At 28.2% G+C, this 17395-nt stretch overlaps 1 protein-coding gene across 11 annotated transcripts in view; it reads left to right on the forward strand.

Moving 5' to 3' along the window:
* LOC105832211 (calcium-binding mitochondrial carrier protein Aralar1) overlaps positions 1-17395 on the forward strand; it is a 261123-nt gene that overhangs the window by 73405 nt on the left and 170323 nt on the right. For 4 of the 11 annotated variants that reach the window (XM_036284216.1, XM_036284211.1, XM_036284220.1 and 1 more), the window contains exon 2: positions 16119-16175. In XM_036284216.1, the coding sequence (XP_036140109.1) occupies positions 16119-16175 (57 nt within the window). Of the gene's footprint in view, positions 1-339; positions 689-1303; positions 1433-1607; positions 2493-2514; positions 2621-12268; positions 12373-16118; positions 16176-17395 lie in introns of those variants that run through there. The other 7 variants (XM_036284212.1, XM_036284213.1, XM_036284214.1 and 4 more) reach the window with 7 other exon arrangements.

Below are 17395 nucleotides of genomic sequence, written 5' to 3' on the forward strand. Positions count from 1 at the left end.
ACAAAATTTTAAATTTTATTTTAAATGTATTTGATAAAATAAATGAGTATACATAAAACTCGCATAAACATTCTTCACACAAATTACTAAAGCTATGAAAAATCTACCAAATACTGTTAAATGATTCATATTTTCTATGATCTTATGAAAATAAATGTTTATTAAAAAATCAAAATATTATTAAAGAAAATTTATGAATGACGTTTACCGATTATTTGATCTCACTTTACAGTTGTCGATAGATACCATCATGTGTACTATCATGTAGCAATTTATTGTTATATATACTCTTCCTGTAACAGTTTTGTCTTCACATTTAAGCAGGTCGGCAATCCTACGGATGATGCCACAGACCACCTCTCCCGCAATAGTTGCATCGCGAGCTTTTCGTGGTGACCGTTTTTGAATTAATGCGTCAGTAAGATCTAGACAGTGGTTCAAGTAACTTGACTAATTCGAGATTAATTGCCTTTTCTTTATTATACACTGTAGTACGACTAGTGATGGAAAAAACAATAATACAACAATCTGGTGCTTTTAGATACTGTTTCAGTAATTCAAATTTAAATCTATAATGTTATTTTTGTCATGAATTATAATATGTAACAAAATATTGAACTGCTTTAAGACAGTAATTATTGCGTATCGGTGTGGTTCTGAGCTACTTGATTACGTGTATCTTCCAAAAGTGAATAGATTTTGTGCAATTTCCAAAATATCTATATTTCTATCATCCTGATATATGATCATATGAGCATAACAATAATTTTGAAATTTCCAGCCTTACATTTGTTTAGTAATAATTACCTAATAATAATTTTAAAAAGTAGGTAAAAGATTAAAACTTGATAACAATATTTGGGGCTTTCTTTCAAGTATGTTTGATAAAATGAATTAGCACACATGATACTCGCATGGGTGTTCTTCACACAAATTACTAAAGCTATATAAAATTTGCTGAACATTATTTTAGTTGACATTCCAGACAGTTTATTCTTTAAAGAGAAACATGTTATCCATCTTTGATAATATAATAAAAATTTATAACTTTATTATTAAGCGCAATGTTATACACCTTATTTTTCAAATTGGAAAAAAAGTTAATGTATATGTTCTTTTTTTGTGTGTATTATGTTATAATATAATTTATTATACTAAAATAGTTCTAAATTAATATTTTTTTTATTTAAGAAAAGTTACTGTTTCTACAGTTATTTTTTATAATTTTAGTATTTTAAACAAATGTAAAGCGAAAGGCGCGTATAAAAAATTAATTTTTAATGACATACGTATATGTATATAGAAATACGGATTCCATCAGTAAGGTACAAATTGTTTTTTATAACAATATTTTCGGAAAGGCAATAATTCAATTTTATATATATGAAGGGAAAAAATGATGCCGAACAAGAGGAATGGAGAACCTAACGAGGTCTGCACAAATTTTTATTAATCCTATATTTTATTATTTAATTAAAATTTTCAACCAATTATTAGAAAAAAATAACGTGAATATAAATGTGTGTGTTATTTAAAATTATCATCATTATAATTATATGTGACCTTGGTTTTTTTATTAGTTTCATTGCAGTCAATTTTTATAGAAAAAAATCCATTTTTCTTTTAACATGTTGAACGTCACATCACCCACACATGTGAATGACAGATAAGTTATAAGAAAAACCCTATCACGCAGGTATAGGTAACAATTTTCTTTACTTAATTAGCAAAATTTTACAAGTAATTTGCAAGAGATTTTAATAATAGCAAAGGTATTTGATAGTTTTTCGCACACTCGTGGGAAATATATTCAATTTATGCTGGACGATGAATGTGTTAAACATAGTAAATGATCCTATAAATATTTATTACGGCATATATATATATATATATATATATAGAATTTCTGTATGTATATGGATAATGATTGTAGAGATCGAATTTGGATCTTACTTGGCAAATAGCTGTTCTAACAATATAGGGAATGGGAACAGATTTTATAGACGCTCTGTATAAAAATAACGCATTACGATGCTTTTTTTAGAATTGATACAGAAAAAAGAAATAAGATATTACAATAAAAGAAGACGAGTATAATAAGAACAGTAAGAGATGTCCGACATGGAACAAGGAGCGAGAGCAAGATAAAAGAGACAAAATTAACGAACAAGAGGGGATAGTAGTATTCCTCTCTTCTCAAGCGTATCACAACAGTTTTACATTCAGTCACCTCGTGACTACTCGTGACGTTTGCGTGGTAATCGCATCGCTCAGTATTGTCGCATTTTCGTTACTCATCGCTTCTGCATGGCACATGTGCGTTTTACGCATATTAAAGTATTAGAGCCTGCAGTAAACAAGTGTGTGGTGCACGTTGCGTGTTAACTTCTCTAACCTCGCTCGATATCATCTCTGGCCGACTATCATCGATAAAAAGTGGAACTTGATTTTAGATTAACAGCATCAGCAGCAACAGCATGCCAACTACGAGAGTATGTGTACTTGTGCATAGAACCTGAGTGTAATCTCAAATTTAAAAAATAGAATTGAGTAGTGTCGAATGAAGTATAAAGCGAAGAAAAGATCTTTTTTAGATTTTTTGTTTTAGTTCTTCCATATGGTTAGTTCCTCCATACCTTTATTAACGTATTATTTTAAATTTCTAAATATGTGTAATATGCTGTCTTTGGCAGCAAATTTTCATTTTTCTAATCTCAAAAAACAATCTCGACAATTCAAGCTTTAACATACAGAGTTACGATGGACATTTACGTTTTAAGTACATGTGAATAAATCTTATGTGAATACCATTTGAATAGGATCGAGACCTACGCTCATACGATCGTTGTGTCAATAATCGTAATTGATCTAAATTAAATCAATTACGATTATTGATTCATTCTAATTGATCAATTATTATTAAATTTGCGTGCGCAATTCACCCCCCCCCTCCACACACACACACACACACACACACACACACACACACACACACACACACACACACACACACACACAGAGAGAGAGAGAGAGAGAGAGAGAGAGAGAGAGAGAGAGAGAGAGAGAGAGAGAGAGAGAGAGAGAGAGAGAGAGAGAGAGGGGGGGGGGGTATTCTAAGCAATGTTTTTTCATTTTATCACGATTTTATGTAGGAATGATTTTACTCGTTTCTTTTATCAATCTTCTATTTTGTATACTATTTCCGAATCATAAAAAAAGACAGGAGAAGGCAATTGACCTCGTGTGCAGACAGGTTATCGCTTTCATTACGTTCATAAGCACGCGTGACACACTGATGCTGACGCAACTCCTGCCTTGGTCATTCATTATCTTTTTCTATATCACAGATTCTCAAATCTTGACGTAAATTGTTACACATGTAGTTTTTAATAAAATTTTGTTTTTGCGTTGTCGAAATTTACTTACATAATTTAATGATCAAAATAATCTCCATTATTTTTCAATATTTTAATCTATCTGTCAAGCAAGTTACGGATTCCAGGTTGATATTAAAACTAATTCTTCTTTTCAAATTTAAATCTTTTTTTTTATTTCTTCGAATTTTAAATTTTTTGTCGGAGAAAGGATATTACATCGAACAAAACAAATAATAATATGAAGGACCTACATTCCAGAAGAACACCAAGTATGATATATCATTATAGTCAAGTCGAAGCGTATCTACAACGATGATAAAGCGATGATAAGAAAAGGTCGTCACCTAATGGCTCCTGCACATTGAGCGTGGTAACACTTGCCACACAGCAGTGTGCAGAAACCATAATAGTCGTCGATCTTGTGTGGTAAGATTAGAGAGAAAGATATACTATTGCAACTTGTCTTGGATGTTTACTTCACTCAGCGTACCATACATAGTGTTCTTTAGTAAATAGGTAAATTATCATTTTTGTTTCTTTCTGTGTGTGTAACATTTTTTGTTTAACAATAAATTTATAAAAGTTGAATAAAGAAAAAAATTGGCTTGAATTATTGAAAGAAAAGGTCAGTCTATCGTGTCGGATTTATAACTTATCCCGAGAAGGGAGTAGGAAAAAGATTTTTAAGAATTGAAAAATAATAAGAATTATTTTCTTGACTGAATTATATGTTTCGACAAAAAATACTTAATTTTATAATAAATAATGATTTATTTATTTATGCATTTAATATGTATGTTGTGGGAACTAAAAGTTTAGTCTCAAGTGGAAGAAACGTTAAAAGCGACACGTCTCTCTCAATTTAATATTAAAAATACACTACTTAAAATGAAGCGGTGCAGCTAGGCGCATAATAACGACAAATGTTGGATTGTCCGATGGACAGAATCTAACCCGGTTTTAAAGTCTCTGGTCAAAAACTTTTACTTTACTACATATCTTTGCATTAAACTTGAAAAATTATTTAATAAAAAATTTACATACAATAATAATTTGTTTTGTATACATGTAAAATAATGTTTCATAATAAAATTGTTCTTCCCGGGAAAAAAAGTATATATATAATTATATATAATTTTGTATAACTTTGTAGATCTAATTATGGATTTTGACCTGATCTAATTAGATCTAATTAGATCTACAAAGTTATACAAAATTATATATAATTAGATATATACATTTTTTCCCGGGCAGAGAGAAAAGTTTTTTCGGATTTAATAAATTTTTTTAAAAAGGATTCGTTACCAAAGCTAAAATTTAGCCATGACAGCTAAGATGTGTCTTTAAAACGTAATAAAAAATACATATGTCCCGAAAGCTTACTACGATAGCATAGACTGATTCGGTTTCTGTCACCGTTTGATATTCTACTACATATATTATTATTTTAAATTATTGTAATTTAACAATATTAAATTTAACAATATTAGTACATTATTTCTATTATAATTTATAGTAAAATTTTTACCCTGTTTGGCACAACTATGGTTATTTACATTAACATTATAGCAATAATAAAAATGATATTTGCAACTATAATTATTTTACTATGCAATTATAATTGCAAATACTAAACACTTTTCTCTCAGTGTATATGCACACATAATTAGATATAATTATATGTTTTTAAATACAATTAGATCAAATTTTTTATGGGTCCCATTTAATGGATCCCATTTTTGTGGTAAATATGGTAAATTAAAATATATTTTTATTAATAGAAGATTATTTATTTATACTTGTATTTATTTACATAAACATTCTTATATAAAATATTTTATACATATATAAAAAAATATTGCTCAAATTTTGCAATAAAATAAATCAACATTATTAATAAAAAAAGTTTTTTAATTAGAATTGGTGTGAAATTATAAAATATTATAAATTATAAAATTTATAATATGTAATAGAAATTAATCTTCCCAGATAGCACACAGAGTTCAAAAAGAATTCAATTGTATGTCACTAATTATGAATTCTTTTTGAGATCTTTTTTATAAAAATAATTCTGTTTGCATATCAAAAAGAATTCATAATTGATGACATATTATTGAGTTCTTTTTGAATCTCTGTGCTATCTCTGTGCTATCTCTGTGCTTCAATTATGTGAACGATAAACTCTATGTACGCGCGCATACATATATGAAAATAAAATTACTTATTCTATAATATAAAAATGGTATTTTTATGCAAATTTAATGCAAACACATTATTATATATTTTAATCAAACATAAAAGTATATATATAATTATATCTAATTTGATACAATTATATATAAATTTGTATATAATTTAAATTGAAAAAATTCTAATATAACTTTGAATAATATGATATGGAGTTATAAATTAATATTTTGATATAATTATATATAATTATTTAATCAAAAAAGAATTCTAATATAATGCTGTATAATTCAATATGTGTGTGTGAGTTTATAAATATCTTGATATAATTATATATATTTATTTATTCGAAAAGTAATTTTAATAAAATGTTGTATAATTCAATATGGGGTTATAAATATTTTAATACAATTATATATAATTGTCCACTCAAAAATATACTGTTGCATAATTTGATATAAAGTTATAAATATCTTGATATAATTGTATATAAATTAATATATAAATTAATCTTATTATATGTAATTATATATAATATGATACAATTATACATAATTAGATATAAACTTTTTTTCCCGGGTTATTTGTAAAAATATTTATTTAAAAAATATACGAAATAGTTTGTTCAATTTTTCAACGTTGTTTTAAAATAATCAGTCGCTTACTAAACATGTTATTCGCTAATTATAACCTTAATATAATTTTAACAAACAATAATTATTTATATAGATATATGGGGTGTTTCATATCAACCTGATCACTTCTCTGCTCAAAATTTGAAATGACCTACAAAGACGTTCAATAGCTCAAAAAATTAGTCTTTACTATTACTTTCGAAAATCATATGCTCCGTTAAAAAAATTTTAAATGAAATGGCTGATTTAATATGGCAGCTGAGTGAAAATTTGTGAAAAATCCACATAATTCAACGTAATTTTATTTTTTAATGTTGACTCGGTTTTGAAATGGCTGGGTAAGGAGTTTTCAGTGTCCCTGATCACGATCCTGGAGTTAAATAACTGAAATCTAAGACGGTGTATCCAATATGGTTCCAGAAACCGTAAAAAAACTACTTAATTTGAAGTCTATAACCCCGTGCTGAAGCGTCTTATCGAGAATCTATTGCATCTTGAAAAGGACTGTTGGAGAAGCGACACTTAATTTTAAGAAAGTTGGGAAACTTTTACCAACTTTCTTAAAAGATTGCTACAGAATATATATTAACAACTCACTGACAAGGGAACCTCGCGAACCCGAAAATTCTGATTTTAATGAAACTTGACATAAATGTAAAGAAGGTAAATACATGAATTTTTAGTTGGTGCTTATAAACAGTTTAAAGGGTTAAAACCACCCTTCAAAAATTGAGAGTTTTGTATTTTCTCGATATATCTCATAAACTAAACAAAATATAAAAAAATATGTTATACAAAAATGTTTTACAGCATAATTACTTCTATTTAACTATGATGTATATTTTTTGAAAAACAATTTTTTTTCAAAAATTTACTCTTTATACCTTTCCTATCTTGAATATTGCATCAAAATTTCAATTTTAGTGAAATTCGGCACGAATGTAGAGGAGGGCAATACAGAAATTTAGAAAATTTTAGTTGGTACTAAAAAACGGTTTAAAAGTTAAAACCACCCTTCAAACGTTGAGACATTTTGTCTTTTTTCGATATATCTCGTAAACTTAACGAAACATCAAAAAATGTTTTGTATAAAAGATGTATAAATATCTCTATTTAATTATACTGTTTATTAAAAAAAATTTTTTTAATAAATATTTTCTAATAAAATTTTTCAATAAAATTGACTTTTATGTATCTAGCATTTATAAAGTAATTATACTGGGTGTTTACGATAATGGCTATCCGAGTAATTTTCTCTAGAACCGAAATATATGATAAGCACAGCCATCTACTACCATCATGATTCGTGACAACTCAGTGCTGTCTGGTATAGCCAAATCAACATCACGAGTAAGTTGCGAGTTGCGAGTTCCATGAGTTTGTAGCAGGTAATCTAAAAAGTACGATATAAATATTATAAATAATTTGATTGATTATTACAATTAAAAATACTCAGTTTTTAATGTATGATAAGATTATTAACTTTATTAAAATAGTAATTATATGTAACACAATCATGTATTTTTTAAGTATTGTCTAAAGTAATATTAAAGAGATACGTATCGGCCATTTTTCCACTTTTCCAATATTTCACGGTTTTTCTTTTCTTATAGTTACTATTTGAAATTTCATTTTCTGGTTCACAATTATTCTTATTATCAAGTTCATAATTATCATTATCATTTTCTACAAATTCTTTATTTATTACAAATTCTATGTCAGTTAAATCCACTTCCCAATAATTTTGAAATTCCAAAGCAGTATCGGTGTGTACAACAAATGCTACATTATTTGTTACAATATCCTGTATCACTTCATATAATTGTACTTCTTTTCTATTTATAGGCGTTGGGGAAATATGTGTAATTTGAAATAAAATAGTTAACATTTTAAGAATATTTGCAACATTTATGTGTAACATTATGCTTTGTTTAATTAAAAATTTAAACAATTTAACAGAATAATCAAGCACGTTAGACGTCACTTGATACTGATGTGAAAATGACGCGTAAGATTATTAATAAAGATACACAATTTTTGTTAATATGTGATTTCTATTTCATATATGATGCATACCGTGACATGACGAATATAAAACACGAATGTGAAATATATGACATAGACAGAATGAACAATGTGTGAAAACAACGTGACTACTCTAATATTGCGCAACTGTCATATAAAAAATAATACATACAGGAATGCAGTTAATATAAATATATAGTATCAAAAAATAGATAATATACACATTATAAATGATATAAATGATACGTAGTATACGATAATATAATTACTTTATAAATGCTAGATGCATAAGAGTCAATTTTATTTAATATTTTTTTTAATAAAAAAATGTTTTTAATTAAATTTTTTGTTTCCGAAAAATAAACAGCGCAGTTAAATGGAGATATTTATACTGTACAACTTTGTACAAAACATTTTTTGATGTTTCGTTAAATTTACGAGAGATATATCGGAAAAAGGCAAAAATGCTTCAACCTTTGAAGGGTGGTTTTAACCCTTTAAACCGTTTTTGAGCACCAACTAAAATTTTTTAAATTTGTGTATTGTTCCTACATTTGTGCCGAATTCCAATGAAATTAAACTTTTGATGCAATAAATATTCAACATAGGGAAGGTATAAAGGATAAATTAAAAAAAAAATTTTTTTTCAAAAAATGAACAGCATAGTTAAATATAAGTATTTATGCTGTAAACCTTTTATATAAAACATTTTTTGATATTTTGTTTAGTTTACGAGATATGTCAAGAAACGGCAAAAACCCTCAATTTTTGAAGGGTGGTTTCAACCCTTTAAACCGTTTATAAGCACCAACTGCAAATTTCTAAATTCTTGTACTTACCTTTTCTACATTTATGCAAAGTTTCATTAAAATCAGAATTTTTGGGTTCGTGAGGTTTCCTTGTGAGTTACCGATGGAATTGCTAACTAACTACTCGAAAAAAACCGCCAGGGACCAGGGTAGTAACCACAGTAACAATTTGATTTATAAATTAAGTAGTCTTTTTTACGATTTCTGCAATCATATTATATTGAACACGCCGTCTTAAATTTCAATAATGTAACTCTTAAGTTAAGCTTTTTACTAATTTTTTCATTTTTAATCGCCATATTGGATTTGTCATAGATTTCAGTTATCCAACTCCGTGACCAAAGACATTGAAAACTCCTTACCAAGTCATTTCAAACCGAAACAATATTTAAAAACATGATTACGTTGAATTATGTGGATTTTTCACAAATTTTTACCCATTCAGGCGCTATATTGAATCAGCCACTTTGAATTCTAAAACGAGGCATATGATTTTCGAAAGTACTAGTAAAGACTAATTTTTTGAACTATCGAAAGTCTTTGTAGGTTGCTATAAATTTTGGGCCGAGAAGTGATCCAGTTGACGTGAAACGTCCCATACATATTTATATACATATATAAATTGAAAGGTACATATTATATATCTAATATAAATATATGTAAAGTCCATTTTACCTATTTGACTATATGCAATTATACTATTGACAGTGATCAGTATTTAAGGTCTTTAAACGAGGTACAATTGACTAATTACAGGTTTTTATGTACTACATATATTTAATGCGTCTGTTTTAAATATAAAAATAAAAATAGTACATTATAGTTACAATTCTAAATGTTCAAATTTTTTTGTGTAATTTTATGCATAAAATTATAAATAGAATTCTATCTCAAGTTATTTAAAAAAACTACCGTTTTAAGATAAATTAAAAAGAGACGTGCAAAAATACCCATGCAATATGTAGGGAAAAGAGGATAAGATGATGACCTTGAGGTTTTTCGATTTTTCTTAATTTTTGTGATGGTGTAAAATAATATTTTTATAGATTCACTAAAGTCTTTTGTATCTATTATAAAAATTAAAAACTGTTAAATAAATTAGAATTTTAAGAAATTTTGATTTTCTAAGAACGTGCCAATTTCATCATCTTGCTCCCCTACGTGGGTAAGATGACTTTCAAAGGAGTCAAATTAAGTGACATTGTAATCTATTGTTTATCTGTATAAACACCAATTTTATTATTTACTCGTATTTAACAATATATTATATTAATAATATAACTATTTTATTTTTTACAAATAACCAAATCAATAAATTGCATATGATAAAATTTACTTACAGATTTACCAGTATAACCAGTATCACAAATTATAAACTTAATTTGCATAACATTAACGCAAAATAAAAAATATGAATGCATTAGTATGTGCGGTTTTAACTATACTATATCATGACTTTATTTAAAAATCGAAAGTATTTATTACAATAACGTCATTCCCTATAAACAAGTGCCAAAAAGTTACGCATGGATGTACTTAAAACACATTTCTTATTATATTATCCATTTTTGTTGACTGACTGAAATCAAACTACAACAGATAATCTACTATTTCCTAGCCCATCTAAAGCCTTTAATGAGTTCAATATCGGATCGATGTTATTAGTTTAGAAAAATTAGTGATTCGTCATATTATTCACTTCGTCATCTTACTCCCTCCTTCTTTTTTCTACATAAGAAGTTGTTACAACCAAAGTATTATAATTAAAAGGACTAAAACCCATAGGTATTTGGCGTTAATTTTTCTTAAAAAATATTACAAAATTTTGGTAATTAAAATTTATACATGTTTTCTAACTTAATCTAATGTGATATACGTTCTCAGATTCTCACTCAATAATAACTCAATTTTAAGTCAATAGTATTTTTTTGTTTTAACTTTAAAGTATTTCATATAAGAACTTGACGTTCTACTAAACAAAGTAATATGTAATAAATAAATAAATTTGTATAAATAAATATTTTGAATTTATAAAAATATTTTTGCATTTACATTACAATTATTAATAGTTTATATATCTAGACCGTACGTGCGAAAATATATTTTATATGCACGTAGCTGGAATATGAGACAGATTAATAAAAACTATTACATAATTTTATACTTTTACTTTCTATTTACAAAGTAAAGCTACTACAAAATTAAAGATTTTACTGCTAATTTCTTTTTAAATACAAAAACAATCATTGTAATATCTCAAACTTATAAATATAATATATATATTAATATTTTTATGTTTACTTTGGTATTTTAAAAATATATATTTAAGTAAAAATAATACGATAAATCGGTCAATATATTGAGCCAAGACAAATTTTCCTAATACATTATAATTTATTAAATAACCATTATATAATTATAAATGCGACTAATAACATTTTGTTGAAAAATGTTCAATTTCGAAACGTTTCGACTATGCTTAGTCCTCTTCAGTCATAATAAATTACCAATATGTATGAACTTAAACATAAATGAAATAATGGACACCAAAATATAATTAAACAGTTAAAAAAAATGACCATAAAACAGCGCAATTTCGTATTAAATGTGTCATAATAAGTAAAAACGTGAACCAACAAATAATACAATTAAATAAATAATAAAATGAAAAATAATAAAATTTTTTCGTGAGTCGGTTTTCATCTTAAAATAAGTCTATAAGATCAAAAACGATGGAAAACGTGTTATGAATAACATAAACTGATATGCGTATTGTAGAAAACTGTAAACTTATATATGTTGATCACAGATCTTAAAAACACAATATTAAGACGAGTAACAACACACAGAGTATTTGACAAAGCGCTAAAGACCAGTATAACGTTCGGTAGTCAAGGGCACAATGAGCGAGACTTATTTTTCGTTAGTCATTTTCGACAAAATGTCAAATAAGCAATAATAAGAATTGTCAGGACACTCCGTGTCCTTCTGTAAATTGATGCCATTAACTTGCTCCTTAATGGATTATTTCTGAAATTAACCTTTTTTGATATCTTGATTTAGAATCTAATATCTTAACGTTATTCCAACAAACACATGGTTGTTTTTTAGCATGTGTTCTGCTACCACGGAGTGTCTCGATGATTCCAATTTAAAATTATTCGCATGTTATTTAATTCTGGTACTTAAATGTCTCTTTGTCTGTCCTACATTTGACGCGTTACAATTTTTACAGGAGGTAAAGACGAGGATCCCCCATATCAGAGACAAACAAGAAGTGGTTTATGAATCTATCTAGGAGACACATCCCTGAAACAGTTTCGAATCTATTAAAATTGGGTAGTAATTTTTGCCTTCTTCCTCGATTCAATAAAAAAAGTACCATCCATGAGGTCATAAAAGAGATGGAAAATTTTAACAGATATATGGACCTTGAAACAATAACTAGAATGAGAAATTCCACAATTACACATGTTTTTAACAAAGGATCATATGGTTAACAACATTGATAAAACTTTTGAAATTACGTAAAACAACCTTTGAATTTTGTAAGGAGAATTCTAATGTTATTTTTACTAGAGCGGACAAAAGTAACATCACTGTCGGTCTGGATAAACAGGAATATATTATAAAGGATAAAGAAATTCTGCAAGATAAAAACACTTACACGGTGATTAAAAAAGATCTGAGTTGCATATTGGAGAGAAATAATATGTTAAAGGAGTAGTTACGTAAAGGGTTTGTTCAGAAAGAAACCTATTGGGCGCTTCATTCAAGTGACTCCAATTTACCTAGGGCTTATGGCCTTCCTAAAATTCACAAACCGAACACACTTTTAAGAATTATTGTTTCTTTGGTAAACACTGCCCTATACCCACTTGCAAATTACATACACAAAATTATTAAAGAAAGCCTATCGATTTACAATAGACACACCATGGACAGTTTCAGATTGTACGACGCTCTCTCGGGTAAAACTATACCGTCAACACATATCCTAATATTGTTGGATGCAACTTCACTATTTACAAATGTACCTCTAAATCTTGCGATACAGAGCATTAAAAATAGGTGAACATTTATAGAAAATAATACCTCCATTCCGTTAGACAATTTTATACATGCCATTAACTTTATTTTTTCGTCAATTTTTTTCACATTTAACAATAAAATATATAAGCAATCATTTGGAACTCCGATGGGCTCACCTCTGTCATCTATTATGGCTGATCTAGTGTTGCAGGATCCCGAGGGCAAAGCGTTGAAAGCATTAAAATTCGAAATTCTGATTTATTATCAATATGTAGATGATATCCTATTATCTGTACCCCTGACAAAAATCATCAAAATTGTCAATATGTTTAACAGCTTCCATTTGAGACTTCAGTTCACTTTAGAACGTAAAAAAGACCGTTGTCTCAGCTTTTTGGACCTTTTGTTGAGAGTTTCGGGAAAATATTTGTCGTTTTTCTCGCATCACCCTCGTTATCACAAAATAGGAACAATCTATAGTCTAATTCTAATAGATAGAGCAATTTTGTTGTCAGATCCATCTTTTTGGCAAAAAAATCTAGAATTTTGCATCAATATATTACTGGACAACGATTATCCATTAGATCTTGTTTTTCATGAAATTAATAACAGATTTAAGAAACATTTCAATAATCAAGTGGAACTCACAGATTCTCAAACTAATTAAGGTAAAACTGAAAGTCAGCACATAAAGAAAAAATATTTTGTGTTACCTTATATTAGACACATATCTGAAACGGGAGCGTCCCAGATGCGCACAGTATCAAATGAACACCACCAATCAGATTGCTGAGTTGGGTAGGGTTAGGGTTAGGATGAATTTATAGAATTTGATTGGTGGTGTCCATTTATTACTGTGCGCATCTGGGACTCACTCTCTGAAACCGCCTTATCTTTTGTTAATAAAGATTTGTTCATGGTTGACTTTTGTTGCCTCAACAAATTAAACATGTTTATTAGGGTGCAGAAAGACATAACCGACATAAACTTAATGAATAAATTGTCTACAAAACATGCTGTAAAAATTGTAACGCGTCATATGTAGGACAGACAAAGAGACATTTAAGTACCAGAATTAAAGAACATGCAGATAATTTTAAATTGGAATCATTGAGACACTCCGTGATAACAGAACACATGCTAAAAAACAACTACGTGTTTGATTGGAATAACGTTAAGATATTAAATTCTGAATCAAGATACCAAAAAAGGTTAATTTCAGAAATGATCCATATTAAGGAGAAAGTTAATGGCATCAATTTACAGAAGGAGTGTCTTGACAATTCTTATGGTATTATTGTTTATTTGAAATTTTGTCAAAAATGACTAACGGAAAATAAGCGCTCTCTGCCTCTGACTACCGAACATTACACTTGTCTTTAGCGCTTTATCAAATACCCTGCGTGTTGTTGCTCGTCTTAATATTGTGTTTTTAAGATCTGTGATCAACATATATAAGTTTACAGTTTTTTACAATACGCATATCAGTTTATGTTATTCATAACACGTTTTTCATCGTTTTTGATCTTATAGATTTATTTTAAGATGAAAACCGACTCACGAAAAAATTTCATTATTTTTTATTTTATTATTCATTTAATTGTATTATTTGTTGATTCACGTTTTTACTTATTATGACACATTTAATACGAAATGCTGTTTTATGGTCATCTTTTTTAACTGTTTAATTATATTTTCGTGTCCATTATTTCATTTATGTTTAAGTTCATACATATTGGTAATTTATTATGACTGAAAAGGACTAAGTATAGTTGAACCGTTTCGAAATTGAACATTTTTCAACACAGTGTTATTAGTCGCGTTTATAATTATACACTGGCGCAAAAAAAAACTAAACAAAATTTTTGACCGATTTTTAGGCAATCTTCAAAGTAATGCAACTTTGCAAAAAATCATCCAAATTACATGTACTTTTTTTTAATTAAGGGGCAAAGACTCTACTTTGAGAATCCCTACGCGAAAGTTTGATTTTTAAGTGTAAATCTTTTGTATTGCATGAAAACCAAACATGTTTTCTATAATTAAAAAAAGTAAAAGTGTGTTATCATTTTTCACAAGTTTCTCGTTAAAATCTGACTATGTAGCTCTGAAATTCATCGGTGGAAATTTGTACTTACTGATCTGAATATAACGGAAGCTGACATACCAATTTCACTGAAGTCAACAGAAGATCACATTCATCTATACTCATAAGCCCACACATACACGTAGACATACATATACACATACTCATACATAAAAAAATAAAAGTTCAAATTTTATTTTAAAAAATCAGCCTTTTCAGGGCCACATGATGTACAAAATCCGATCGTCATTCTCCACGTGGTGCATATCAGGACACTTTGATGACGGCGGTATGATTGAGTTAAATACGAATAAAATTAATATGCAATATCATATTGATACTCAAAATTCATGATATTAAAAAAATATCGTATTTATTCGTTAAAATACCTTAAAATGCAGTGCAAATTTCAAATTCGTGTGCAATCGACAAAAAACATTGTATCGACATGTTTTTTTTTAAATTGCTTAGAAAAGAATGAACTTTAAGAATCTGGATTAATATTAGCCAGATTTTAACGAGAAACTTGTGAAAAATGATAACAAACTTTTACTTTTTTCAATTAAAAAAAACATGTTTGGTTTTCATGCGATACAAAAGATTCGCACTTAAAAAATCAAACTTTCGCCTAGGGATTCTTAAAGTATAGTCTTTGCCCTTCAATTAAAAAAAAAGTACATGTAATTTGGATGATTTTTCGCAAAATTGCATCACTTTGAATATTGCCTAAAAATCGGTCAAAAATTTTGTTTCGTTTTTTTTGCGCCAGTGTATAATAGTTGTTTAATAAATTATAATGTATTAGGAAAATTTGTCTTGGCTCAATATATTGACCGATTTATCGCATTATTTTTGCTTAGCATTAACGAGCCCTTTATATTTGTTTGATTGGTATTTTTAAGTGATGATTAATTAAATATTGACGACAATGAATATATTATTAATATTTTTGTGTATTTTATTACAGGGTTCCGGCTATTTAAAGCGTGCAAATACTGAACGTCTCCATGAAATTTTTAATCAGGTAAAGAAACATAAAGTACTTGAATATGTTATTAAGAATGCACTTAAACTTCCAGCGACTTTCATAAAAGTTTAATAGTTTTGAATTACATTGTGTAATTAATGCGGAAAGTCGGTTATTGTCCACGAATGCGAGAAGTAGAGACACGAATCGAAGACGAATGGACATACTATTATCGCATAACCGCACACATTGCGTATACTACTTTTTTGTTACAAGCGTAGAAAGTGTCAAAGGCAAAAGCGGGAAGGAGGGATTTGTTAAAGGCGCAAAGCTCCGAAAAAGTAAATGAAAAGGACTTTAAATAGTTTTGTAAGAAATACATTTTTATATTTTATATTTATTGTGTATATTTTAATTTTTTTACTTTTATGGCAAATGATTCTCTTTGTAGTCCTTTTCTTAATTTGAATGCTTTTTGGACGTAGGAGTTTGCTGTCATATTCGGATATTATGACGGTATTCGGGTTTTTGTTATTCATCTTTGGTTTTATTATTGACACTAATATCATATGATCCTACATATCGACTTCTTTTACGCAATCTGATGTCTTTGAATAACACAACTTGACAGGCAAAGATTAGGTCCGCAAAAGCGACAAAGCATCAGTAATTTTGCGAGAGTTCGTGTACCTTAACGCATGAGTGCCACGAAATGACGCGCGAATGTAACAATAAAAACAAGTGTTCGAAAAACGAGATAAGCGTGCAGAAAAATACTACTGCACAATTATCGCCATCTATTATGAGAACAAAAACAAAATAATGAATTATTTGTATGAAAAAGCTTCCGCGGGAAATCGGCGACTTTCCGAATAAAAAAGGGGCGCGTAAAAAATTTTTCACGCATATGTAATAAAATTATTTTTTATTGGTTATATCAAATTTTTCTTCCATTTCTCCCGGTTAGTTTGTATGCCATTTCTTCGGTAATACGTATATTTTATTGTTAATAAAAATTAAAGTTATGAAAAAATAAATTAAACTTATTAAAATTCAATATATTTTCTTTTATTCATTTTATATACAGGGTGTTCTAGATCAACCGCAGGAGTCGGTATGTACGTATTCCTCGTGAAAAACTGAATCGAAAATGTCAATAGCAAAATGTTGAGGGGTTAATAGTTTTTAAATGGTGAGCCTTTGAATCTTTCCAACTACAGATCGTGAAGCTCGTCCCGTCAAGCGCGGCGCAACCAAGCAGCTGTGCGCTTTGACGA

The sequence above is a fragment of the Monomorium pharaonis genome, chromosome 3 (genome assembly GCF_013373865.1).
Source record: "Monomorium pharaonis isolate MP-MQ-018 chromosome 3, ASM1337386v2, whole genome shotgun sequence".
Classification (NCBI taxonomy): Eukaryota; Metazoa; Arthropoda; class Insecta; order Hymenoptera; family Formicidae; genus Monomorium; species Monomorium pharaonis.